We start from the raw sequence: 26,876 nt of genomic DNA, 5'->3' as shown, positions 1-26,876 counted from the left end.
CTATTCCCTTATTTATATACAATAGTATTATTTTTTGCAATAAGCATTCTTGTATTATCATTATGTACTGGGTTATGTTTCTATTTCTCTAGGTGAGGATGTACTTACGTTTAATTTTACAGGATATTGCCATAATACTTTCCAAGAGACTGTAACAGTTCCAACTTCCACAATCATCTGGTCCCACAACAGCAGCCACGTAGGTTTGCATTCAAGGCATGTCCCAATCGGCCATAAGTACCTTTCCAGTTTTATCTTCATCTTCTTCTGTTTCTTTATTTCAATCCTCTGTGCCATCAAGCCAATCCCTCAAACATTTCTTACACAACCATGAAGACATTATGCAGAGTGAAATAAGCCAAACAAACACAAAAGGACAAATATTATATGATTCTACTTATAGAAGGTACTGGAATAGTCAAATTCATACAGACAGAAAGTAGAATAGTGGTTACCAAAGCCTGCTGCGGGGCGGGGGAGGAGAGAATGCGGAGTTATTGTTTAATGGGTACAGAATTTCAGTTTTGGATGATGAAAAAGTTCTAGAGATGGATAGTGGTGATGGTTGCACAACAACGTGAATGTACTTAATGTCACAGACTGTACACCTAAAAATGGTTAAAATGGTAAGATGTATGTTACGTATAAAATAAATTAAAATATTTTACACTATTTTACAATTAAAAAGTAAAGAAAAAGAAGCTTTCTTGCACATCTTATATCTTTATTCATACCAAACTCTAAACTCTATCTGGCATTTCAGCAACGCATGAATGAATCAAGGCCTAACTCAACACCTCCTCTTCCCCCAAACCTTGACAACCCCCTGCCCCAATCCTAAAGGATCACTCCCTTTCAATATCTGTGCTCCTTATTAATCTTTTAATCCTAAACTTCCCTTTGACACTGTTCATTCCTCTTTGTATCTTGCATTTTCACAAATGTTCATTCCATTCAATAAACACTGAGTGTTACCATTTGAGGGTGAGGTGCTGAGGAAATAAAATGAATGGGACATAGATGGCAAGTCTAGTGAGTTAGATCTATGTGTTACAACATGGCTGTAAGTAGAGTCAACGATGGCAACGAAGGGGAAACGTTCAACTCCACCTGGGGACATCAGAGAAGGCTTCATGGAAAGAAGTTGATTTTGTCCTTTAAAAAATAGCTTATTTTTCTCCTTTTAAATAGCACTCACACATTTTATTTTATATATATTTTTTAAAGATTTTATTTATTTATTTGACAGAGAGAGACACAGCGAGAGAGGGAACACAAGCAGGGGGAGAGGGAGAGGGAGAAGCAGGCTCCCCGCCGAGCAGGGACCCCGATGCGGGGCTCGATCCCAGGACCCTGGGATCATGACCTGAGCCGAAGGCAGACGCTTAACGACTGAGCCACCCAGGCACCCCAGCACTCACACATTTTAGTACACCTGGAAAATATGGAAACATTGAAAAAAGTCCTAGCACTTAAAAAAAAAAAAAAGACAAACCATTGGTTACATTTTGGTATATTTCTTTCCAGGCTTTTTCTCCATTTTTTTCCCCACATATATTTTTTAACTTTAAGTAATCTCTACACTCAACACGAGGCTCAAATTTACAACCCTAAGATCAAGAGTCACACACATCACCAACTGAGCCAGCCAGGTGCCCCTCCCATACATTTTTTATAAATTGTTTGTAACCATATATACATGGTTGTATATTATATATATATGTGTGTGTGTGTGTATATATATATATATACACACACACACATATATATATGGGGCAGGCACATACTCGTTTCCCAGTTGATTGATTCTTTTTTTTTTTAATTTTATTTATTTATTTGAGAGAGACAGAGAAAGCATGCGTGCACATGCATGTGCACAGGAAGAGGGGCAGAGGGAAAGAATCTCAAGCCGACTCCCTGTGGGGCTCAATCTCAGGACTCTGAGATCATGACCTGAGCTGAAATCAAGAGTCATACCCTCAACTGAGTGAACCACCTAGGCGTCACCATTTGATTGATTTTTAAAGGTTTTTCAAGTGAGGGCTGATGGAAGATAAAACTTTAACTGTAGATAGGGCTCTAGATAGCTCTAGTCCGTTTTTTGTTTTTGTTTTTTTTTTAATTTTTAAGTAATCTCTATCCCAAACATGGGGCTCAAACTCACAACCCTGAACTCAAGAGCCATAGGCTCTATGACTGAGCCAGCCAGGTGCTCCAGAAGGCTCCTGCTTATTAAGTCCAAGTCACAACAAGAATTAATGTCTCCCGTCCAGCCAGTTGTCTTCCCCCTATACACAGTCACCTAATAGGCTGGAGAGCTAAGAATGAGCCATCTTCTGGAACAATGTCTGACTGTTAAAATTTGTCACTTACTCTATCAAAGAAAGGGGACCTCTCCCCCCATCACACACCTTTTCTCTTCATGGTCCTTACAGAACATCAGGCACTGGTGTAGGGTACTTCAGGTAGGACTGGAATACACAAGAGGCTGTACCACAAGTTAGAAGAGTGGATTGTGGGTAAGAATATGGTTTAGAACCAGACCTCCTATGCTTGAATGTATGGCTGCCAATTAATTGTTGTATGGCTTTAAGTAAATCATTTAGTTGCTCTGAACTCTACTTTCCTCATCTATATAATGGGTGTAATAACCATCTACTTCATAAAGATTTTCTAAAAAATGTTAAATAATGGGCCTTGGGGCAGCAGGCAGCTGGGAGTGATGGGGTGGCCCTGGAGTAAGGGCTGTGGCATTGCTATGGCACGGTGGCTGCAGGGTTGTTGAGAAACTACTAAAATTCCTGTGGAAGTAAAGTAGAATTTAGTAAGAACATAATGGATGGAGAAGAGAAAACCTATGGTGGCTGTGAAGGCCCTGAAGCCACGTATATCAAATTGATATCTTTTTTTTTTTAAAAGATTTTTATTTATTTATTGAGAGAGAGAGAGAGAGAATGGTAGAGAGAGAGCATGAGAGGGAAGAAGGTCAGAGGGAGAAGCAGACTCCCCGCTGAGCAGGGAGCCCAATGCGGGACTCGATCCTGGGACTCCAGGATCGTGACCTGAGCCGAAGGCAGTCGCTTAACCAACTGAGCCACCCAGGCGCCCTTGATATCTTTTTTTTAAAGATTATTTATTTATTTGAGAGATAGAGCGAGCGAGCGAGAGAGAGAGAGCACATGTGAGCAGGGGCAGAGGGAGAGGGAGAAGCAGGCTCCCTTACTGAGCAAGCAGCCCAATGCGGGGCTCCATCTCAGGCCTCTGGGATCATGACCCGAGTGGAAGGCAGATGCCCAACTGACTGAGCTACCCAGGCACCCCCAAAATGATATCTTTTGATGGTCATGAATTTATTGTATAAAGGGAACATTCACTAACATCAGGAACAATAAAAGCCATGTTGAGTGGCCCAAGTCAGTTTGCAGAGAACAAAACTAATGAGGGGTACCTGGTTGGCTCAGTTGGTTAAGCCTCTGACTCTTTTTTTTTTAAGATTTTATTTATTTATTTGAGAGAGAGAGAATGAGAGATAGAGAGCACGAGAGGGAAGAGGGTCAGAGGGAGAAAGAGACTCCCTGCCGAGGAGGGAGCCCGATGTGGGACTCGATCCCTGGACTCCAGGATCATGACCTGAGCCGAAGGCAGTTGCTTAACCAACTGAGCCACCCAGGCACCCAAGCCTCTGACTCTTGATCCCAGGGTTGTGAGTTCAAGTCCTGCATTGGGCTCCACCCTGGGCTTAGCCTATTTTTTTTTTTTAAGATTTTATTTATTTATTTGACAGAGAGAGACACAGCAAGAGAGGGAACACAAGCAGGGGGAGTGGGAGAGGGAGAAGCAGGCTTCCCGCAGAGCAGGGAGCCCAATGAGGGGCTCGATCCCAGGACCCCTGGGATCATGACCTGAGCCGAAGGCCGATGTCCAATGACTGAGCCACCCAGGCGCCCCGAGCTTATTTTAAAAAGAAAGAAGAGAGAAAGAAAAGAAGGAAGGAAGGAAGGAAGGAAGAGAGAAAGAAAGAGGAAGGGAGAAAGAAAAAAAAAAAACAAATGAAATCAGTTGGAGAGATCCGATCATATGTACTATCAAAAGTATGCATGTATTTTACCTACAATGTTTGCTACACTAACAGCTCCACAGAGAATCCTGAATTCCCAGTTGCACCTGCAATTGCACTGGAAATGCTGATGGCTGGGAACTTCCTAGATTGTTAAATAAAATAAATTATAATAAACTGTTAACTTTTTTCGTATTTAAAAAAAATGTTAAATAATCTATTCAAAGATTTAGCATGTGCCTGGCACATAGTAGATGGTCATTAAAGTTTTATCATTAAGCTGCCAAGCCAAGGACAACCTTGTGATGCCAGGCACAATGCTAAATGTTTGAATAACTCCCCATTCAGAACAGATAAAGGCTAAGCCCTTACTTCCTGCAGATATGAGGCTTGTCACCTGGGACTTCACCAGAAAAACATATACCTTCCTTCATACCATATGTTAACTCTAGTTTTGTACTGTTCTATACTTTTCTCTTAGGCCCTCTGGCTCTACTCTGAAATTATTAGAAAAAACTCTTGGGTAGGTTTGGATCTTCTTCTTGGAGTGCTCCTGAAGACACAATTGTCAGAAATGGAAAAAAAAACCAAAAACCAAAAACCAAACAAACCAAAAAACCTCTTTAGAGATAATATAAGGCAATAGGTGTCCCTGACCTAAGAGGAGTCGGCGCCAACGAACCTAGGGGTAGAGGAAAGCTAAACTTCATCAAAAACCTTCCATATTGTGAAATCCCTGCATTCTGTAAACTTCTCTTTTCTCGTTTTGCAACAGCTTGTCCCTACTGGAAAACCGCAGACCCTGTTCCCTATACCCTTCCTTATCCTGGACCCTCTGCCCCTTTGTCCCTCCTACTCTCTCCTCTCTAGTCTGCAAAGCTCTAACATCCCGTTTCATGTCTGGCCAAAGAAAATCTGCGTTAGAAATTCACTGGCTTCTTGTCCTTCCTTCCCTGGGCCCAGCAAAGCCTGGGACTCCATCTTGGGGAGATTGTTACTGTAGCAATTAACTTCTGGCAGCCTTGTTTTATCTAGTTAATACGGGGGGCATCTCTTGGCTTTACTCTATGGTTGTGCAGACTTTGTGAGGCTACTGAAGGGATCTCAGCAAGTCGGAGGATAGAGCTAGCAGTGTTTGCTCAAGTAACCTTGGATAACCAGGCTCTAAGGTAGGCTCTTGTAATGAGGATTAGGGTAGGATTCCAACAAGAGCTGCCAGTGTTGAGGGCTAAGGAGACACAGCGCCCTCTAAAGGGAGTGCGGATTAAAGTTGCTAAATCAGGCCGACGATATCACGTGTTCTCCTCTCTGCCAATTGAAACTTAATAATCGCTTCCTCTGTTCCCCATGGAAACAACTCCGCCCCACTGACCCTCCCGCCCCATTCAACTGTGAGGTTTTGCCGTTTTATTGAGTCTTTAAACTGACAATCAAATGCCTGCGCTTTCTGGCTGGACACCTTGCTTCTGCTGAGCAAGTTAGTACACTGATTGGCCAATAGAGCAATAGCTGGTACGATATAGTCCAATAATCCTCCTCCTGGGCGGGGTCTAATGAGGACGCGGGGCCAATCAGCGGCGGTGTAGCTTTTGCGGCTCCACGTCGGCACCAGCTGCGGGGCAAGATGGAGGCATTGATTTTGGTAGGAGCTGGAGGGGCAGCCGAGACGCTGCTGTGTCCAGAGGGGCTGGGAGTTGGGGTTCAGCCTGACTGGGTGGGGGTAGAAAGGGGAATTCCGGGTAATCCTCGGGGACCGAAGCTTCTGCCAGTCCCTGGAATAAGTGTGTGGCCTAGTGTAGGAACTGTAGGAGCTAAAGCCTCGGTTTAGAGTAGGAAGCTCTTCTGGGGAGAGGGCAGAATCCGTGGAAAGTTGAAGGGAGCACATGGAGTCCTTAGAATGCACAGTATCATAAGCATACTGTATCGGGGTCCTTTAGGTTCCCCCTCATTCTGAGCATTATGGATGATGGCCTGGTTTGACTTTCTCCAAACCTTCAAACTAGCCCCAAATTGTAAGAATAGACTGCAGGTATTTGTCATCACAGGGTCCTCCTCATGGTTGTCACAGCTTGACTCTTCCTTTGATAATAACGTTACATTTCTTCCAGAAACGGTTTTCCTTTTACTTCCGTCTCCTGTTAATCCCCATTATGTAGGTTTGTCATGGCAAATGTATTCCATCAAAGTTCTGGAATACCTGATAGAGTTAGCATGGATTATAGAATATTTTTCCAGACTCCTTATTCTGTTCTTTTTTTCTCCCCACTAAGACTTTAGGAGTTCTTAGTGCAGGATCTGGGATGCTAACTCTCCCTCTGGTTATATGAGCATTTTGGTGGCTAAAGGGTGTTTTAGATTCCTTGCCCATATTTAAAACAAATAAAATGCTGTTACTCCTTCTTTAGAACTGGACTAGAGGATTTCTCTCTAAAATGCTCTGCTTTGCAATTTGGGATGTTAGTACATATGTGTGTATAGGAATTTAACTCCCAGTCTCCTTCCTTGATTGAGTTGAATTCCAGGCTCTTTCCAAAGACGTTTTCTTGTATCTTTTCCTTCAGCTCTAATATATGTGCACATCGAGATTTTCATCAGGTAAAAGAGAATAACAGGTTTTATTTCTTTTCTTTCAAAATGGCAAAGATAGGGATACTTCTTTCTTAATGTATGGATTGGTCAAGTCAGGCAGCAAGCTTAAAATCTGAGTTTTTTTTTAATTTTTTAACTTTTTAAAGTAATCTCTACACCCAGTGTGGGGTTCAAACTTGTGACTCAGAGATCAAGAGTCGTAGGCTCCACCAACTGAGCCAGCCAGGCACTCCCTGAGTAGTTTTTTGTTTGGTTTTAAGATTTTATTTATCTTAGATAAAAGAGAGAAAGCAAAAGCAGGTAGAGGGAGAAGCAGGTTCCCTGCTGAGCATGGAGCCCAATGCGGGATTTTGATCCCAGGACTCTGGGATCATGACCTGAGATGAAAGCAGACGCTTAACCGACTGAGCCACCCAGGTGTCCCACCCCCTGAGTAGTTTTTAATAAGATATTTTCTGTACCAGGCAGTTAGCCAGTATTCTTAACCAGTTAACAGACTAGGATAAATTCCAGGGAGTTGGTTTCTTTGGAAGTTTTTAGAAAATTTTAAAATGCTCCCTATATCTGTTTACAAGGGAGCCTGCTTAGAGGTATAGGACTGAGGGACATGATGCTTGGGGAGCCCTCTTAATAAGGGATCTGTGTGTAGGGGTGAGTTGAAGGAGGTATATGTGAAAGTCTTTCACATTTTCTCTTACCTCATTTTTCAGTTTCTGCTTCCTCAGTGAAGTCTATTTCAATCTGCTGCTTCCTTATATCCATTTTGATCTATACCTAAGATGCCACTTTCACAGATTCCTGCTAAACTGGTCAGGTACCCCTGAACTTTGCTTTTAAAACCATACTGATTCTTTGTCATGAGAAATCTATGTAATGGGGTTAGGGGAAACCAAATTGCAGGGAAAAGGGATGGCTCAAGGAAGCACATATCAAAACAATTAAATTTTGATTCCTCATCCTCCCACACTGTCTCTCTCATGTTACTATAGGTTTTCTCATCATGGACTTTCTACCTCTTCAGTATGCAGAGTTGTACTTTTAAATATCAGTTACTTTGTTAGGGACAAAGTACTAACAGATATCAATATGTGTGCTGGTCTCCAGAGTTATTATGATATTGAACTAGTATTTTCCTTCCTCTGTGTCAGCTCTTTCCAACATTTTTTTTTTTTTTTTTGGTTCTTTACAATTTCATTATATTTTGGGCCCCCAATTAAGAATTTGTATATCTTTCTCACCATTCCAGCCTTTTCTCAACCAGAGTTCTAGGAGAGAATTAAGCCCTAAGGCATTCATTAATATAATGAATCAACTTCACTGTATCCACAGTGGTACTAGTTTGTACCATCCTTGGGAGAAGTAAAAAAAAAAACACAGTTATTTAAATAGTTTTCAGTATTCAGTGCTTCAGATGAGGAGTCCTAGTTGAGAATCAGGTGATCCTTCCTAAATTTTTATTTCTCTCTACCCTCACAAACCGGCCCACGAAATTTAGCCCCAACAGATTCAGAATCACCTTCCTGCATTGGTCCTTTTTAACCTCATCCCCTTCTCTGTTTACCCAATAGCATCAGATTACTTATTGCCATCTTTGTTGTGAAAAGTATGAGGAATCCCTGGATCTTACCTTAGCTCTCTACTGAACTAAAGTTTACTATACCGTGATAATATTGAACAGACCACACTCCTTAAAGAGGGCAGACACCTTCTAAAGTTCTTTTGGCTTCCTCCTTTCACATTTCTGTTTCCTGGTTTGGCTGGACCTCTGGAGAAATCTGATCAAAGTATATTTTTCTGTCCTCACCTCTATAAGGCACACAGCCATAGGATATTGAGAAGAAGGGAAGGGTAATCTAGAGGGGGTAAAGAAGAACATCTGCCGAAATTTGGTCTGATTATGGGAATTTCTTTTTTCTTTCTTTTTTTTTAAGCGAAGGCAGACGCTTAATGACTGAGCCACCCAGGCACCCCGGGAATTTCTAAATACCAGTAGTTTCCCTTCATTTAGGTACTTTACAGTGGGTCACATTTCTTTCTTGAATTACAGTAATCTGGCTCTAGGTTTTGAGCAGATTTGTTTAATCTTTCTCAGGTCCTCTTGTAGTCTCTAAGGAAAGAGACCCTTTCATCACCTTCCTTCCTGGTGCTTTATAGTGCTCCCAGCCTGCATCTTTGGACTCAGCTTCCTCTCTCCTGCTGTTTTCTGCTGGTTCTCCTTTTCTTAGGTGTGAATGGAGAGGGATCTCTGCAGGTCACCATTCTCCATTAATAACCAATGGAATCTTAAAAGATAATGACTTATCCCCTTACTCCCTTCCCTCTTTACCTTTTTTTCTCAAAACTGAATTACTCTAGCTGTCTAGAACCTTAAATCTTTCATCATAGGTTTCATTTTTCCTAATCCTCTCTAGATTCACTTTCTGAGTGTTTTTCCAGTGTTTTTCCGACTAGACTTAATTCTATCCTTTCTCTCCCCTTAGTAACATTTTTTATTCTAAAACAATGACCAAATCCCAAATTCTGAGCCTCGTTCAAAACTCAGGGCATCCAGAGTGCACAAGAGTGTGCTTATATGTGGAGGAGGAAACTATACAGAATACATCAATGACTTAAAGGTTGATATTGCTCTGTGGCCTTCGCTTCCTGAATCATCTTAATGGGGCTTTTGTTAAATTCCTTTGGCACTAACAGTAGAGGTACTTGGCCTACATGCCCCCTCCCCCTGCTCTGGGCAAAGGTATCAATTACATTAAGCCCCCAAAGCACTCCCATCTCGTTCCTGGCAGTCCCCTGTGCCCCTCTCCCAGCTGCGTCCTTGCGGGTGCCTGGCCCCTCCATTTCGTTAGGAGAAGCAATCTCCTCGTTCCTGCACTGTGGAGATATATTTCTCAGCTAGGGCGCGAGCAGTGCCAGCACTGCCCCCGGTGAGGTCCCTGGCAGCCATAAAAATTTTTATTGTGATTATGTTGGTGTCGGGGTGTCCATCTGGGTTATTGCACACCTAGTTTAATTGATTGAAGTTTAATTTATTGACACTTCAAATTAAATGATCAGAATAAACTGTGCTGTTACTCTGGCCGGCTTGTTTTAATGGTTGATTGCTGGAAGCAGACCTCGGCTTGAACTAAAACCCCCAAAGAGCAATTGACGCTGCTTCTAACTCTCTCCATGTCTTGCCCTCCAAGAAGACCTCGTTATAGATTTCCGACGTATTCATATATATTTTTTCCCTCTCCTTCACAGTGGTGGGAAAGAGTTGGTCCCTGGCAAGGTATAAATTCTATCAAAGGTCTAGGGAAGCTGTCATACGGTCAAAAGAGGAGGGGGGTTCTCCATGTGAAGAAAGCCAGATCTTTGAGAAGCCAGGTCTTCCCTTCGAGGCAGAGGATGAATGCAATTATCCAGATATTTGAGGGAGCCTAGTGGCAGATTTAGGGTCTTTTTCATCTAGATATTTGCTACTGTTTTTTACTTCATTTACATGACTTGGTTAGAGTTAGGATATTGACAAGACAACTAGTTATGGAAAGGGAAACTCAAGAAGCAAAGGATTGAACCAGAAGTACCTACCTATCCACTTATAGTGGAGTAATTAGAAAGACGGAGGGCAGAGTGCCCTCAAGCAGCTGACGAAGATGGATTGGGAGGTTGAGTCCATGCACATTACAAGATGCTGGTACTGGCAAAGGCCCTTTCACATTCTGTCTTGCCTTTCTCTCAGATCTGATTAGTAGAGGAGTTCTCTTACCCTTAGATTTCCTAGCTTTCATTTTCTGGTGTTTGACCACATCCATCTCTTCAGAAGTCTTTCCTGCTGTGTCACTGAAGTCTCAGGCTGCAGGTGAAGCCCATGTATCCCTATCTGGCTGTTCAGTTTTCGCACTGTCAAGGCAGATATCACCACCTACAGCCACAGGTTTGGATAGCTCTACTAACTTTCTTCACCTCCTTTTCTGGGGCGCCTGGGTGGCTCGGTTAAGCAACTGCCTTTGGCTCGGGTCATGATCCTAGGGTCCTGGGATGGAGCCCCACATCAGGCTCCTTGCTCTGCGGGGAGCCTGCTTCTCCCTCTCCCTCTGCCTGCTACACCACCTGCTTGTGCTCTTTCTCGCTCTCTGTCAAATAACTAAATAAAATCTTAAAAAAAAAATACCCCTTTTCTATTTTTTGTGGACTTATTAGAGGGAGACAAACTGGGGCAGAGGATAGCAGTTATTCCTCGGGGTGTGATTTTGAATTTTGGGTTGATAGACTGAAAGATGAACACAGAGGCTGTTCATTCATTCTCTTAGACTAGCAGATATGGGGCAGCGGCTGGGGGGGGTGGGGGGCGCGGAAAGCATGAAACATCATAACCAAGGACTCAGCAGAAATAGATCTAGTTCCATTTAGTATTTCCCTTTACTGAATGGTATTTATTTATTTATTTATTTTCTGAATGGTATTTACATGAGAACTCTTGGATTACTGAACTGGGAAGGCAGGAAGTTCTGATGTTGCTCTCAGGCCTTCTGGTGTGGAGTACTCTGATTTCTGCTTGTTCAACTCCTCTCTCTTTCCACTGCTGCTTGCTCTGTCCTGCATTTCTGTAATTCTTTCACTTTCATAACAGTTGGAGATTTTACTTTGTCGCCCCTGGGGAAAAATTCTACAAATAGCCTTTCTGAATTTTTTTTTTTTTTTAATAAATTCTGGGCCCAATGTGGGGCTCAAACTCACAACCCTGAAATCAAGAGTTGCATGCTCAACTGACTGAGCCAGCCAGGGGCCCAGCTTTCTGAATGTTGAGAGGACCTGAGATTTTGCATTCCTGAAGAGCTTGGGCTTGGTTACCTTTGTCCTTCCTGTCTCACAGCCACCAAATTTAGTCATTGAAAGGTGCTGACCTTTGCTCCCCCTGCTGGCTGCATTAGTTTTCTCAATCATATTCATTAATTTATGAAGGCCACACACATATTTATTGAAACCATTATTTGGTGCCAGGCAGAGGAGAGGGGGTGATTTATAAAAGTATCACTCATTCCCCCCTTTTTTTCTCCCCTCTCCACACCATCTTACTATCCTCACAAAGTAGCATATTTAATTCTAACTGAGCTTGAAACCATAAAAATTTGTGAATGTATATTTTTCTGGGAACAGGGTCCATAGATTTCATCAGCTTACCAAAGAGGTCTTCTGTAACTTAAGGTATTAACTTTAACTGATCTAGGGCAGGCCTCTCGTTTCTCCGATGAAGAAGCAGAGTCCCACAGAAAGGTAGAACTTGAATTAATGGCCGATCCAGATTATAATAAAGGGTTTTAGGAGTTTAGAGACATTTTCTGCTGGAGCATATGAGTTCTTAGTAGTGACTGTGCTTTCACATTTTGTATCTGTGTCAGATAGGAAGATTCTTCCTAGTTGTCTCTTCCTGACATCACTTCTTCCTTCCTAAGGCTTGTGTTCAGTTTCCTCTTTATAGCCGGGATTTAGTCTCATGGCATCTGGGTTATGTTCCGTGGTACCTGTGGCTCCTAGTCTTTCCTGAATTGTGCTTGAATCTAAGCAAACTTTTGGGTAGGGTATAAAAACTATGCTTCCTTGTCAAATCCTTGAGTTAATTCTTTTCATTTAAGTCCCTAGGCTTGTGGCTGGAAAATTGGAGCCCTCAACCCCAGAGGAGCTTTTCATTTTAAAGAAGTTGGCACAGAATCAGGGAGCAAAATACTTGCTTAGCTATGTGGCTGGGAGTGGTATCTAGGAATTTTTCCTTCTAGTTTATACTGTTTTGGTTTTACTTTATAAATAGGGTTGAGGGAAGAGCATCTTGTTTCTTGTTGTTCAAAACCTGTTGCCAAGCCAGGGTACTACTTTTGGCATGGCCATAAAGATTTCTTTATAAGTGGAAAATGAAGAACTTTCTAGGAATCTCAACTGGATTCTTACTTGTGCCCTTTCAGCTCTGTGGATAGCATCCTCTAACTCCACAAAGGCTTCTTGGTCATGTCCCTCCCTTCCCTGTGAATTAAATAAAGTAACCAGTCTTAGCCCTCAAATATCCTGTCTGCCTGCTGCAAAGACTTATTATCCGCCCCCTCCCGCCCCTCCTGCCCCAGTCCTTTTCTGGTGGCATTCCATGATTTTATCCCAGAGTGCCCTCTTACTGTATACATTGTGAACTGACTTCATTCCCGTGCTTTTTCAGAGCGCACCTCTCCTAGTTTGACTTACGAGACACACAAATAGCTTTTATCCAGAGCTGCCTTTTTAATATTTTTGCTGACTATAATTCTGAGGAAGCACTGCAGGTCATTCGAAGGCCCACAGGGGGCAGCACTAGGAATGACTTCCTCCTCTAGTCCCCTCTGTGCTGGGGGCGCAGGTACTGGGAGATGTTTTTCACCAGGCTTCAGAAAGCCTCTGATTGAGATCAAAGACTCCTTTGCAGCGGGCTAGTTGCTTGTTCCGTGTTGTTTCAGCTCTCCTGAGGAGCCCAGTCTGGTTTTCTTGATAATAAAAACACAGGAAAATCTGTCTGAGCCACCCACCTCCCACAAACCCATCTGCCTACACATCATTTCCAGGCACTATTAGCATTTGAGGTGAAGTTCTGTTATACACTCAGGCTGTGGCTCTCTGAAAGTCAGTGCATCACAGAACTTTGTCTCGAAAGCTTGCTAGCAGCTACACATTTGGGAGTGGGAGGGAAGAATAGACCTTTTAAATCCTTTGAACATGGCCCTAAGCTTGTAGGGTCTTTTTCAGTAATCAGCATTTAATGTGTTACAAGGTCAAGCCTAGTCCATTGTCCAGGACGCCCATTTCTCAGTAGCTGGGAGTTATTTATAAACTTGCCCTTTGCAAAAACTTAAGATGAAATTACATTATCACTAATGTCTTCTGGGGCCTTTAAACTGGCTGGTTTTATGGTATTAGAGGAACTCTTGGCCTCCCCACTCCTGAGAGGTAAAGGCCCCCGGCAGAAGTGGAACCGGCAGTAGTCAGGAGGTGGCAGGAGAAGTAAAGGAGATGCTGGCTCCAGCTGTAGCAGAGTGGAGAATTAAAGCAGCATTTAGACTCATGCCTAAATTCTTGGCTTCATTTAGTGTGGTTATCCCTTGGAAATTTGAAATGACCAGTCTTTTCTCTAGTGCCTTCTTACCTCTTTTCAGAGCTGTAGTACGTCGGATCTGGTCTCCCTGCCTTCCTTTGCCTGTCTTTTATCCTTTCCAGTAAGATCTAGTTCCTATTTTGGGAGTTTCCTTGATAACATCTTCTAGGAAGCCAGTGAGGAAAGCTAGGAGCGGAACCCAGGGAACTATTTCTATCTTTGCCAGCAGTTTTAGGCACCCATACCCCATTGGCCACAAAGGGCAAAGGGCATTGTTTCCTAGTTGGCTGGTGGCTATAAGGGTTTTTCTTTTCTTTTTTTTAAAGATTTTATTTATTTATTAGAGAGAGACAGCGAGAGAGGGAACACAAGCAGGGGGAGTGGGAGAGGGAGAAGCAGGCTTCCTGCAGAGCAGGGAGCCCGATGCTGGGCTCAATCAATCCCAGGACCCTGGGATAATGACCTGAGCCAAAGGCAGACACTTAACGACTGAGCCATCCAGGCGCCCCAGGGCTTTGCTTTTCTTTGGGATCCATCTCATTCTTTCTAGGGATGCCAGACTCTATGGCTGCAAGAACCAGTTACCTATGCCAGATTAATGCCCAGTTTAAACCATTAGGAAGCTCTCCAAGTTTCCTGTGAATGTAGAGAGAGGAACAGAGCCAAAGATTTCCAGGGAAAAGGTTGTAGGAAAAATGATCTTTTCTAAATTTCCTTCCCTGTGGGCTTCTTTTCCTCTATTAAGGAAATTCATTCCCATTGGTATCTCCCTTTGGTGAATTGAGGATCCAGTTGCTATAGCATTGAGGCTGCTTTATGGGGAGATCTTTCTGTGGGGCATAGGAGTTAGGAAAGCTTCTCTATTTGTGACCTTTTAGATGATATTCTAGGGGACTTCCCTCTGCTAGACACAGAGTTCCTTATTTTGAGACAATATTTATTCCAGGGAGTAATGTGTATAGGGTAGGCATCTCTTAAGTGTTTATCAGAGGAGAGATAAGTTGGTAGTAATATCACCCAAAATGGCCACACCAGAATGTCTACCTATATTTGGAAGTCTAATTATAAGAGGGTCCCTTACATGCTTACTGCTTCAAGAAATTTTTACTTTATTCTCATGCTTCATTAGTTCTAATAATCATTCAACAAATACTGAGAGTATAGTGTGTGTCACACATTGTTCAGGACACTTGGAATAAATCAGTGAACAAAACACAAAAATTGCTGTTCTCAAGAATTCAAGTGGGGAAAGCTTACATTCTTCATCACCCTGTTGTCAAAAGACTGGGTTCCCTTTACTCTTCATTCTTTAACTCCTTGAGGTAGGGTTGGTTCTTTGCATGGAACCATAAACCTCCTGGAGCCTCATGGGACAGTTTACCTTTGTAGAGGTTGTAATTTCTAGATCCTTGGCAATAATTCTTTCATCCTCACTCTTGGGTCTTTATTAAACACATGCTTGGAGATTATATTTAGCCCCTGTGAGGACTGCGGGTTTCCTAAGTAAGGCCAGGAAAGGAAGGCAGCAAAGCAACAGCCCTTTCTCATAGTACAGGGGAGGGATATCAGTGGTAAGTAATGATGATTAGAAATTCAAGGAATGTGAGGGGCACCAACCGGCTCAGTTGGTAGAATATGCGACTCTTGATCTTGGGGTTGTGAGTACATTGGGCGTGGAGCCTACTTAAAAAATATATTTAAAAAAATTCAAGAAATGTGAACCTGCAGACACCTTCCATACACATAACACTGCCTCCCTTTCCTTCCTCTTTGTCTCCTGGTTAGCTGGTTCCCTAGAAGTTGCAGGAGTAGAGGAGCTTTTGCAAAGTGTTATGTTTTGCAGTTGAGTGTAACCCTTAAGGCCGAGGCTATGGTTCCTTTATGAGAGCCATTATCCTCAAAATTTGATTTTGGGTAGTAAAAGAACACTCCCCTCTGCTCATTATATCTAGGCTTCAGGCTTCTTAGATTCTCTTCTTACTACTTCTTAATTCCCCCCAAATTCAGATTGGTTTATGTCTTGGGAAGTTAAGTGGTAGTGGTTGTGGGTGTAGTAGAAGAATTGGGATCATAGGGGAAGTCTTGGAAGATGGATGTCTCACGGGGTTACATTCATAACTGGTGTGTCTGTGTGCATGAATGTGTGCACTTGCATGTATTCTCATTTCCCTCTGCACAGTGTGTGGGTGGTTTAGGGAAGGCTTGCTTTATGCCTCTGCATTGCTACTGCATTGGGACTGCAGAAACTTCCAAGTATACTAGGGCATTCAACCCTATTTTCAGATAGCCTCGTGCAGTGCCTATTAATTAATCTGGTCACATTCCATACCTACCTGTGCATGGGAGACCAGGGAGGGAGAGTAATTTGGAAAATAACTGTAGCATAGTATTTGGAAATAACAGCATGACCTACCTTGATTAAACCCTTTGTGAGTCTGGCTCAGAGAAACAATTTCTCTGATGCTGCTTTGGAGTCCTTTGTTGAAATGCCCCCTCCCTCAATTCAGTTCATTCACCACTTGATCATTCTCAGTGGGAATTGCCTAAATCTAACCAGGCTGGGATAGGGGACATACAGAGGCACCTCTGTATCCCCTTGCAGCCCCAGTGGGACTAGGGGAACATATTTGGTCTGCCAGTGGTGGCAGGAGCCTCAGGACTGAAGTTATGTTCATATCTCTTCAGGAACCCTCCCTGTATACTGTCAAAGCCATCCTGATTCTGGACAATGATGGAGATCGACTTTTTGCCAAGGTGAGATTCCCTTTGAAATTCATTTTGGAGCAAGACAAAGACTTATTCTGAAATTTGGATCTTGGGACTGCCCCTGTTATCTCATATTCCTTGATACTATAATTTTGAGAATTCTTACATTTTCCTGTACCTACTCCAGGTAAAACCCAAACTGCTTCTGTATCTTAGTTACCCTGCTTCCATACTTGCCTCCCACAAATTTTGACCTCCTTTGTTGTCAGCATCAGATCAGGGAAGAGCTTGGGAACCTTGGTTTCTGAACAATACAGTGTCTGGGTGTGAGAAGCAGGCTCCCCGTGCCCATCTCTCCTGTCCCCTTTTCCTTCTGCCTTGTCACCCTGCCTGGGTTTGTCCAGGGAATTCTCTTGCAGTTCCAGGGTTCCAGCCCTAGGTCTGCAGTCACTACCAAGATTGTTACCTCCTGACGTCCCCCGTGTGATGTTTCTAACTTTGGATCTATTGAAAGAGAGGAGAAAGGACACCCCTCTCCTCTCCATATTCTCCCCCTCCTGTGGAAATTTTTTCTGTCCCTGGTGTATTAACTCCGGGCGAGCACAGCATAAATCAATCAGCAGGTAGAGATTAGTTTAGAATTCACCAGCTGTTCCTCCCTGTAATTGGATGTAACTATGCAGGACACCTTTTGAAACAGTTATCCAGTTACTAAATGCCAGACCTGTCATAGGTCTTCAGCTGACTGCGACGGATTAGCCCCTAAAGAGCAGAACGATTTAGTAGCCTGTATCTCCACCCTGTGCCAGGGAGAGCTTGGGAGTGGGCTCAGCAATGTGCTAGATGGTCTCTTGCTTCTTGCAGGTTGCAGAAAAGAGAGCTAAGATATAAGATTGGGGTAGGGTTTGCCTTTTTTTAGAGAGGTTTATGTAGCCTTTCCCCATTCCTCAGCTTTATACTGTGTGTGAGGGTCTGAAAGAAGTGTTCTGTGCTTCTAGTGCTTTTTGTGTTCCCCAGCACTGCTCCCTGACATGGGGTAACTCCTAGAGAGCACTTGATGAGAGTAGTTTCAGGATTGCTCTCCTAGAATGCAGACAGGGGCAGAGCTTCATCATAGGGCTTGTAGACCTCTGCCCCTCTAGTCTCAGAAATGTGAGGTGGGCATGCTTACAGCAGGGTCTTTAAAAGTTTTTTTTTTTTTTGTATTCGCTTACTCACTGACCATTCCCTCCCTCCATAGTTTTTCCTCCTTCATGTCAGTATTTTCCCCTCACCCCATGTGTTGAAGGAGAGAAATCCAAGATCCAGGGCAAACACAGACACTAATCATTCTGGGCTCCCAGCTCTAATGACCCAACCCATCTCCTTTCTCTCTGACCAGTACTATGACGACACCTACCCCAGTGTCAAGGAGCAAAAGGCCTTTGAGAAGAACATTTTCAACAAGACCCATCGGACTGACAGTAGGTCATTTTCCTTTCACTGCTCCCTGTGTTGGGGGAGCCATGGTGGGCAGGGGGTGGCAGCAGGACTGCAGAGAAGGGATAAAATGACTGCTTCCTTTTTCTCTTTTTACCTCCTCCCCTCATATAATAAACTCTTCAGAATGTAATGGGGAGGTGAGTGTACCTCACGCGGGAATACCGTGCTGGAAGGTTGGCTGTTAGCTACCTGTCTAGTCCCTGGATTTATGAGCCTCACTTGACAAATTTAACTGCAGCTCTGCTTACTGTACCGCATCCATTAGGGCAGGTAAATGGAAGTCTGTAAAGGTGACCGCTCTGCATTTTCACCTCCGAAGGATCGACTAGTATCCTGTCTCATATACAAGGAGGGAAATAAGGGTAGTTCGTGGGGAGGTGGTTAGAGAAGATACATTTTGATTTCCCCAAGTTTGTACTATCCTTCTTCTGCTACTACCCAGAAAGAAAAAGCAGGTCAGCTTTGGTCTTTGGGGGTTATTATGACCTACCATACTTCAGCCCAAACAGCTGAATGCCAGGAGTTCACCAGTAATTCCTTCTATCCTGCTTTCTTATCTCAGGCCACCCACTGTTTCCACCTTCCCCTTCCCCTCCCAGGTGAAATCGCTCTCTTGGAAGGCCTGACAGTGGTATACAAAAGCAGTATCGATCTCTATTTCTATGTGATTGGCAGCTCCTATGAAAATGAGGTGAGAATCCCACCCCTCTTTGCTATCTCTGATCCCACTTCCTAAACCATAGGCAGGACATAGTTACTGGTTCTGGACCCTAGAGTGCCATGTCCCTCTGGCTTCTGACTCGGGTAATAAAGTTGTCAGGGATCCCTGCTGACCTCATAAACATGGCCTAGCAAACAAATCAACCTAGAGTGGAAGTTTTCCCCAATTGCTCTTTTTGTTTTTTCTTTTTTTAAGTTCTATTTATTTAAGTGATCTCTACACCCAGTGTGGGGCTCGAACTCACAACCCTGAGATTAAGAGTTACATGGTCCTCCGACTGAGCCAGCCAGGTGCCAATTGCTCTTGCTTTTTTATCTCCATGTAGGAGACACCATATATATTTAAATACATACTAACATATATCAGTGGCCTTCCCTGTGTAGTGTTTTTAAAGATGGATTTCTTTTTTTAAGATTTTATTGAGAGAGAGAATATGTGCACGTGCACATGCGGTATGGGGGGGGTTGCTGGGGAGGTAGGGGCAGAGGGAGAGAGGAGAGAGAACGTTCAGTAGACCCTGTGCTGAATGTGGAGCTTGACACAGGGCTTGATCTCATGACCCTGAGATCATGACCTGAGCCAAAATCGAGAATCAAACACTTAACTGACTGAACCACCCAGGCATCCCTTAAAGATGGATTTCTGAGGTTTGGTCAAGGTTGGGGGGATGCTTGCTCCTGCTATGAAGGGTCCACACCTGACTGAGTTTGGGTCAGTTAGCCAACATTTGGGGTCATGTTGAAGCCATACATTCTGAATGGATCAACTTGAGAAGACTGTGGGTATAGTCTTCCTATGCACAGGAAAAGCTACTTACCTCAGGTAAGTCTCCAATGTCTAGGAGAGTAGATAAGTAAAAATAAGCCCCCACCTAATTTGAAGCAAAAGCAAAAGTTTGAGAGAATGAATTCTTCTGAAGTTCTTACTACTTACTACTTTAAGTGCTTTGTAAGGTACATTGTTACCTAGATCTTACAGCACTTCTGTGAGTTTTGGGCATTAGTGCCCTTGTTTTATGGATGAGGAAACCAAACCATGAGGAACGATACGAAATTACTTGCGTATGACAACTGTTGAACTACAGAAGTGGCAGTTTCATATCGTTCAACCTAATAACTTTTCCAGGGTCACATATCTAGAAATGGCTCAGCTGGGATTTAGCCCAATCTATTTGACGCCAAAGACCATGCTCTTTCCACTAACCCTCTGACCTTAGCTATTGTTTGGATATTGATTTCTTTACCTAAGATACCAGGTAACGCATATACAGTTGGCAAAGACATGTAAAGGACTGTGATGGGAAGGTTTGAACAGTCTGGTCAAAGAGAGACCTCGAATTGTGGGATTGTGTAGCAGAATTTATTTCTGTGAGAAACCACAGGTCCTCTTCCTGTTTTGCTCTCACTTCCACGTTATGCTTTTGGTCCTTTATGAAAGCCTGTGTCTTTTGATGCCTAATGAATTAGTGGGTTTTGTGTTCATGTAGCAGTTTTCAGGGCCTTGAACCTTATCCTTCTGCTTCTTCTGTCTCCCAACAGCTGATGCTCATGGCTGTTCTGAATTGCCTCTTTGACTCATTGAGCCAGATGCTGAGGTGAGCAGGCCATTGTTGACATCTGTTTGGGAGAGAAAGTCACTATTCATCAGGCCCAGGGGTTTGTGGGGGAATTAGCAGAGGCTCCAGAGAATTGATTTACCTTGAGAAGTTAGGCTTATTATTTCAGAGTAATTCCCACTGATGGGGAGGACTGGATGGAAAGTATGTCCCTCCTGTGGGATAATTATCCTAAGAAAGGGGACTGGGAGGGAGCAATGTCTCTCTACTCTCTTATTACCCAGTGGCTATGTCAGAGTTCTGAGAACCGTTAATGTGCTTTCCTAGACTTCATTAGAAGGTAGGGAAAGGGCAAGCATAGGGAAATATCCCAGATGTAACATTAGTACCTTAGGAATGGAGGCAACATTCCCAATTTTTAACTTTAGCCCTTAGGTTTTTCCTTCTTTAGAAGAGGAAGAATATACCATTTACCCTCTCCTCCCTTTCCACCTCCCCAGCAGCCCTCTGTTCCCCACGTAGATGGGCAACAGAAGAGATATAAGATACTTTTCCTGAAAACATCCAGGAGTCTGAACTTCATTCCCCCAGCAGCTCCCAAGTGAACCTAGTACAGACAGCCATCCACCATTCGGAGCAGAACAGCAGGCGCTCTCAGCCCCACAAAATCAGCAGGGCAAATGGCTCAGATTTCCTCAGGAAGGGGATGATTTATTTCTTAGCCAGGTGAATGAATAGACTTCATTTTGGTGATCTAGTGAAAGAGTCAAACTGACGGATGTGACTGGCCACATGCACAACCACCGGATCTAAGGCTGGTGGATGAGGGCCCTGACTGTTCCCAGCCCCCTAGTTGGGCTTCTTTTTAAGGCCTGAGAAGAGCTGGAGAGGGATGGGGGCGAGGGGGAGCAGAGAGAGGCTTAGAAGGTTTGTCAGAGCTTAAGTACAAATAGAGTTTGCACTCAATTCCTCTCTACCTCCCGCCACTTCCAGATTGAGTTTAGCTGTTTATTTCCTTTTTTCCACCCACTGATGTCAGCGTTTATGAGCACTGTCACTAGCAGCATCATGGTAGGTAGGGAAGAAACTAGCTCTGGATAATCAACCCTTGAATAGTCAGAAATTGCCTGTAATTTTTTTTTTTTAAGATTTTATTTATTGACAGAGACGTAGCAAGAGAGGGAACACAAGCAAGGGGAGTGGGAGAGGGAGAAGCAGGCTTCCTGCTGAGCAGGGAGCCTGATGCAGGGCCCGATCCCAGGACCCCGGGATCATGACCTGAGCTGAAGGCAGACGCTTAACGACTGAGCCACCCAGGCACCCAGAAATTGCCTGTATTTTTTGAGTCTCTTTCCTGACATTCCTGATCCTTACTCCTCAACTAAGAGTAAGAAGAGGTTTAGATTGGATAAGCCAAAAAGTTCTTACTTACTTTTTAGTCTCTGTGGTTGGTGGAGACATTTTATTGGTCTAGTTTTGGATCTCCAACTCAGACAATGTCCTAGGATTCCTTTTATACACAGGCTGGTTTTTTCTCTTCTCTTGGGGACTCAGGAAAAATGTAGAAAAGCGAGCTCTGCTGGAGAACATGGAGGGGCTCTTCTTGGCGGTGGATGAAATCGTAGATGGAGGGTGAGTTTTCTGACCTGCCTGGACCTCCTTGGATTTGGGGTGAGGGGGTCGGATAATTGCCTCTGTCCTAAGGCAAGTGGCCTGAGTGACCACAGTATCCCCACAATGAATGAGTGTGTCTTTCAGGACAGAGTGAATGCTGGTTTCTTCTTTGTCTTCTTAGGGTGATCCTAGAGAGTGATCCCCAGCAAGTGGTACACCGGGTAGCATTAAGGGTAAGCAGGAGTGTGCTCCCCTACATCCCCCATCTACTAACTGTCCAGGACCAGACCTGCTAAATGCATCTAAAGGTCAGGGCTTATAGAATACATACAGCCTTCCCCTTCCCTTTCAATTTCTCGTCTCAAAGAGGGGAAGCAGAAGGAGCATACTTTTGCCCCTTACCTGGTACCTAGGATCCCATATAGTCTTTGCACAGAGGAGACATTTAATACATACTTAATTAAATCAAAGATGAATAAAAGAAACTTTAATATTAATGGTTCTGAAACTTAAAGGAACTTGAGTTTGACTTATACTTCCTTTGGGGATGGATCCCAATCAGATGAGTCAGGGGAGTGTCTTCCTTGTCTTAAAGTCTGAGGACAGCACCTCTCTGTTAGGAAGCATTTATTTGCCAGAACCTCAGTCTTCTTTTGGTGGTAGTAATATCAGAAAGGGGCCTCTGAGTTAACCATAGAAGCCTCCAAGTCTGCTAGAGAGATAATGGTGGGTATAGAGAGAGACTACCAGGAAATTGTGGGGTGCAGAGATGTTTAAGCAAAGCAAATCTCCCCATTCATAGGATGTCCCAGCTCTGACCTCTACAGAGTGAAGGCTGACAGTGTCGGGTAATGGGAATCTTCTCCCTTAACTGCCGTGGGCTCCATTTGCATAGTTTAATCTTCTCCTCTAACATATGTCTCTATGTGGCAAGAGAGAGGGTTCCCCCCCCCACTCCCGCCTTACCCTTCTCAGGCTGCTGTTGCAGCAGTTTATTTCTTGAAATTAACATGCTGTCGTTACCCATCAGGCCTTGCGGGATCCATTAAATTACCCCTGGCTCCCCCTCATCCTTTCCCTAGTGATATTGATATTCAGGGAAGGTCTTCTCTAACTAGGGAATCAGGTCCCCCACCCCCAAGTTGAGGATCAGATAACCTGCTGATTACTTGTAATGGAATAAATCTTTTAAGAAGTCCTCCTGCCTTAAAACAGAAGATGGATGAAATGACCCTTTCCTACTCACAGTCCCTCTGGCCAAGAAAATTGTGGCTGTACTACCTAGAAGGGACTGAGAAGTCAGGCATCTGCCTTTTGCTTCAGTTTAAAGAACTACCTTTTCCCTCTCCATCACTGACTACTTACTCCAGCTTTCTCCCATGCTAAATGCTTGTCTCTCTGTGTCATAGGGTGAAGATGTCCCCCTTACGGAGCAGACCGTGTCTCAGGTATGACTTTCTCCTTTCTTCCTCTCCAGATGGACTGGGCCACTAAAGAGGCTAGAATAGCATTCCACCCCAGCCCAAGTCTGAATGAGTCTAGAGCCTGAAGGCACATCTTTTCTTGGCTCCCTCTTATTCCAGAGAACTGGGGACTCATATAGCCAAACACTCTCTACCCACCCAATTCCTGTCCCACATTCCTGTGAGCAGTGGCTGTCAGCCTTGCTCTGTACCCTTCAAACCCTCCCTGCCTGTTGCCTCATTCAGTGATTTATTCCCAGCAGAGGCTTGCCTTAAGCAGATGGTCTGTGTGTGTGTGTGTGCGTGCGAGTGTGTGCACACGCGCACGCACACACACACACGCACGCTCTCTCCCTCTCTCTCTCTCTCTATTATTCAAATGAGGGCTAAGCTGGAAATGCATATTCTAGAATAAGCAGGTTTTGCAGATCCATCCTGCTACTTTGTGGATAGATTGTCTACCTGATGTGGGAGGCAAGGGAGGGATTCTGTTTTCTACCTACTTGGAATTCTCACCAAGAAGTCCATCTGGATGTGGTAACCCCTCCTTTCTAACATATATCCAGTAACCCCCAGTTTTTTTCTTTCCTCCCAGGTATACCTCTTCTCTCTTCATCCCCCCAGTGGATTTGAATTTTTTTGGAATTTCCCAAACTGACAATCCTCTAGGGCCTTAGAGAGCTTCTTCCCATCCCTCTACCCTTGGGGATTTTGTATTTGCCATTCTTCTAAGGACAGGGAAGGCAAGTGAGGGGAAGGAGAGCCCCAATCTCAGTCCTTGCCCTGCCCCCCAGCAAGCCCCTCAACTGCCACCCTTGTCCCTGCAGGTGCTGCAGTCAGCAAAAGAACAGATCAAGTGGTCACTCCTTCGGTGAAGACCTCACTGTTCCTGGCTCCTCACCCCCTCAAAAAATCCACACGTCTGCTGTGACTTCTCATCCAGTCCCCCAACTGATGCTCTCAGGGTCATCTCGGGGATCACAAGGGTTCCTTAAATCTCCATTCTGTCTGGTTGCTCCCCCAAACCCCCATGTATGCTTCCTATTCTTTCTTACTTTTTTTTGCAGTCTGAGAGTAAAGCTCCCAGCAGATTCTAAATGCAGGGTAGGGGAAGCACCCTCTTCCTTTTTACACCAGATTATGCTCTCATGCTCTCCTACCCCCCATATTTTCTTCTCAACTTCTCTGCCCTTTGCTGCAGTTACACTTGAGATCAAAGCAGGAGAAAGAATGTGCTGAGTGTTTTCCTCCCTTTGCCTTTACTGGGCCTTCATCCCAACAGCCCATATGTTAGCGAGGGGAGGGAGAGAGAGAATTCTTTTCTATACGATGAGTGGGGGTGGCATATCCAGTCTCAGCCACAGCCCCACTTATTGGCCTCAGCATTTCTTCCCATCTCTTCTTAACTGCCCTGTCCTCCAGCCTTGGAAAAAAGATTGGGAACAGCTCATGGGTAGGGGACAGAGTGGAAGAAGCAGGGATTTAAATTTTATTGGATAGGGCTTATAAAATTCTGTATTTCAGTCACAGCTGCATTCTTTACCCTGATCCTGGCTTATAGCTTCAAAACCGCTATGGTCTGTGAGTGTTCATTGTAGGAGTGTCTGTCTCTTGGTCCACTACCTTGACTCTCCACCTTCCCTACCCATGGGATCTTTGCCTGGCTTGTCCTCACTGTGCCCTGGAGCAAAGCCAGTCCCTGAACTAAAACTCCATTTTAGTCTTGGGAAGAAGAGTTTTTGCTCAGAACTGGGGAGGGGGTGGGATTTATGACTTGGGCCTCTGGGCTCTGTCCCCTTTCCTCCCCCACATGCATTTCACTCCTCTGCCCTGGGTCTGCAGTCTCTGCTGCTTAACCCTGTCTTCTCTCTGCCTCAGCCTTACATCCAGGCAGTAGGTCTGGGCTCTTTCCCTCCCTAGGTCGCTGAGAGAGGTGCCTTTCTTCAGAAAACCTTTGGGATTTGGATTTCCCCAGGAAGATGGAGGTCTAATCTTTCCCCTTGACCCAAAACTTCCCACAAAAATGTCTCAAAAAAAACCTTCCTGAGACTTACGCCTTCTGTCCCACCCACTAACTGCCAGTTCTCCAAGACTGAAGTGGGGTGAATAACTGGGCATATTTGATGGGGCACTTTTGTGTCAGAGATGTATGGAGTCAGGAGATAGCCACCTTCATATACTGCTCTGTGCAAAGAGGAATAAAACAGATTTCTTTTTCCAAACTGCCTTTGTGTGATGTTTCTGTTCCTCTTCCTCTCTTTTTGGCAGCTGCTTCTATTCCTCCAGCGCACCGCCCCCCCATCACTCCCCATCTTATAATATTTCTTCCCTCCTACCTCAGAGACTCCCCAGCATTCCACCCCCCTCCCATCCCTAATTTACGGGGCTGTTTGCCTCCTTGGCATCTCTCCGTCCCCTCGCCAGGAAATTGGCGCCAGGGGTGGGGTGGGGGTGGTATTTTCTCAGTGGGAGTCCCAGGGAACTGACTGCTCCCCACAACTACCCCCAAAGCCAGCTGCCTGCTCCCGCCTCAGCCATTAGTAACCCGGAGACGCGCACCTGCGTGGGGGCTCTCCTCAGCCCCTGCTCCCTTCCTGCACCTCCCACTCCTGCTCTGAAATGGCGCTGAGCGGGTTATTTATCGGAGCCAGCGCTGCTCCAGAAGGTCAGGACGGTGGTGTAAATAACCTCTTCTCGCCATTTCCCCGTCCCTCCAGAGCCTGCTCCCCTCCCCCTCCTCCACCTTTATTCGAACAAATGAATGTGGCTGGGCTGGCGCAGAGCCTGGCCCTGCATCTTAATGGGGCGGTGAGCTCACAAGATGGATTTAGCTGGGGTTTTATGGTTGCCGCGGCGACAGGAGAATGCTTTGGTTTTCTTTCCCCCTTCCTCTGCAGGATTTTAAGGAGGGGGGAGTGTGGGGAGCCCTCCTCTGCACTGCAGTTTTGAAGGGTCTCCTTCTCAGTCACCTCTACAGCTCATAAGATGGGCCTGCAATTCCAGGAGTAAGCAGGAGAGACCACATTAGGACCTCAGGAAAGGATGAGGGAAGGAAGGTAATGGGAGTGGGAAGAGCCTCTCCAGCATCAAGACCTGAAATTGAGTTGTCCAGTCTTTCCTGCTGTATGAGAACCTGGCAATTAAGCTCAGCAACTGTGGGGCACCTCTGCCTGGAATCCCCCTCAGCAGGTAGAAAAAAAAGAATGCTTGGGTTATCATCCCTGTAGTCCAGCATTGAAAGTTGGGGTACAGGGGGCTGGATGAGGGCTAGGTATCTTTGTTTTTGCCTGTCTGAGGGGGGAAGCAGTGTCCAGCCTTACCGTCCACTTATCACCCAGCATTGACCCTGGGTGGGGAAGGCATGTCAATGTGAGAGTTGGGGGGTGTTGCTGATCAGTGACAGTGTGGAGAATGGAGTTCTAACCAGTTCCCAAACTTGAAATTCTCTGAGCTTGTTTCCCCAGCCTGGCCTGGTTTAACTTTTCCTGCCTTCTCTGTTTCCCACGAGGAATGGAACTCTGGGGCCCTGGCCTATCCAGTCCTTTGGCCAGCAATTTTCTTTCAGGACTATGAGCAAACCTTCTTCAGCACTAACTAAA

General features: G+C 44.6%; 1 protein-coding gene and 1 pseudogene across 2 annotated transcripts; both read left to right on the top strand.

The window, feature by feature from the left end:
• Positions 1–2,835: 2,835 nt before the first annotated feature.
• On the top strand, positions 2,836–4,214 carry LOC113922779 (annotated as a pseudogene).
• A 1,405-nt stretch (positions 4,215–5,619) lies between these two features.
• On the top strand, positions 5,620–25,499 carry COPZ1 (COPI coat complex subunit zeta 1). 2 transcript variants are annotated; one of them, XM_027595288.2, is made up of 9 exons: positions 5,620–5,699; positions 16,422–16,490; positions 17,824–17,905; positions 18,524–18,615; positions 20,184–20,239; positions 21,755–21,832; positions 21,996–22,047; positions 23,224–23,262; positions 23,873–24,036. In XM_027595288.2, exons 1-9 carry the CDS (start codon positions 5,682–5,684, stop codon positions 23,933–23,935), a joined length of 549 nt encoding a protein of 182 aa, XP_027451089.1. In that variant the 5' UTR covers positions 5,620–5,681; the 3' UTR covers positions 23,936–24,036. The 2 variants fall into 2 exon arrangements, with proteins under 2 accessions (XP_027451089.1, XP_027451090.1); XM_027595289.1 differs by lacking the exon at positions 23,873–24,036 and adding an exon at positions 24,105–25,499 and having other exon boundaries at positions 5,621–5,699.
• Positions 25,500–26,876: the final 1,377 nt, after the last annotated feature.

The sequence above is a fragment of the Zalophus californianus genome, chromosome 9 (genome assembly GCF_009762305.2).
Source record: "Zalophus californianus isolate mZalCal1 chromosome 9, mZalCal1.pri.v2, whole genome shotgun sequence".
NCBI lineage: Eukaryota > Metazoa > Chordata > Mammalia > Carnivora > Otariidae > Zalophus > Zalophus californianus.
The sequence above is the reverse complement of the archived record's forward strand: the minus strand, read 5'-3'. Positions and strand labels throughout refer to the sequence as shown.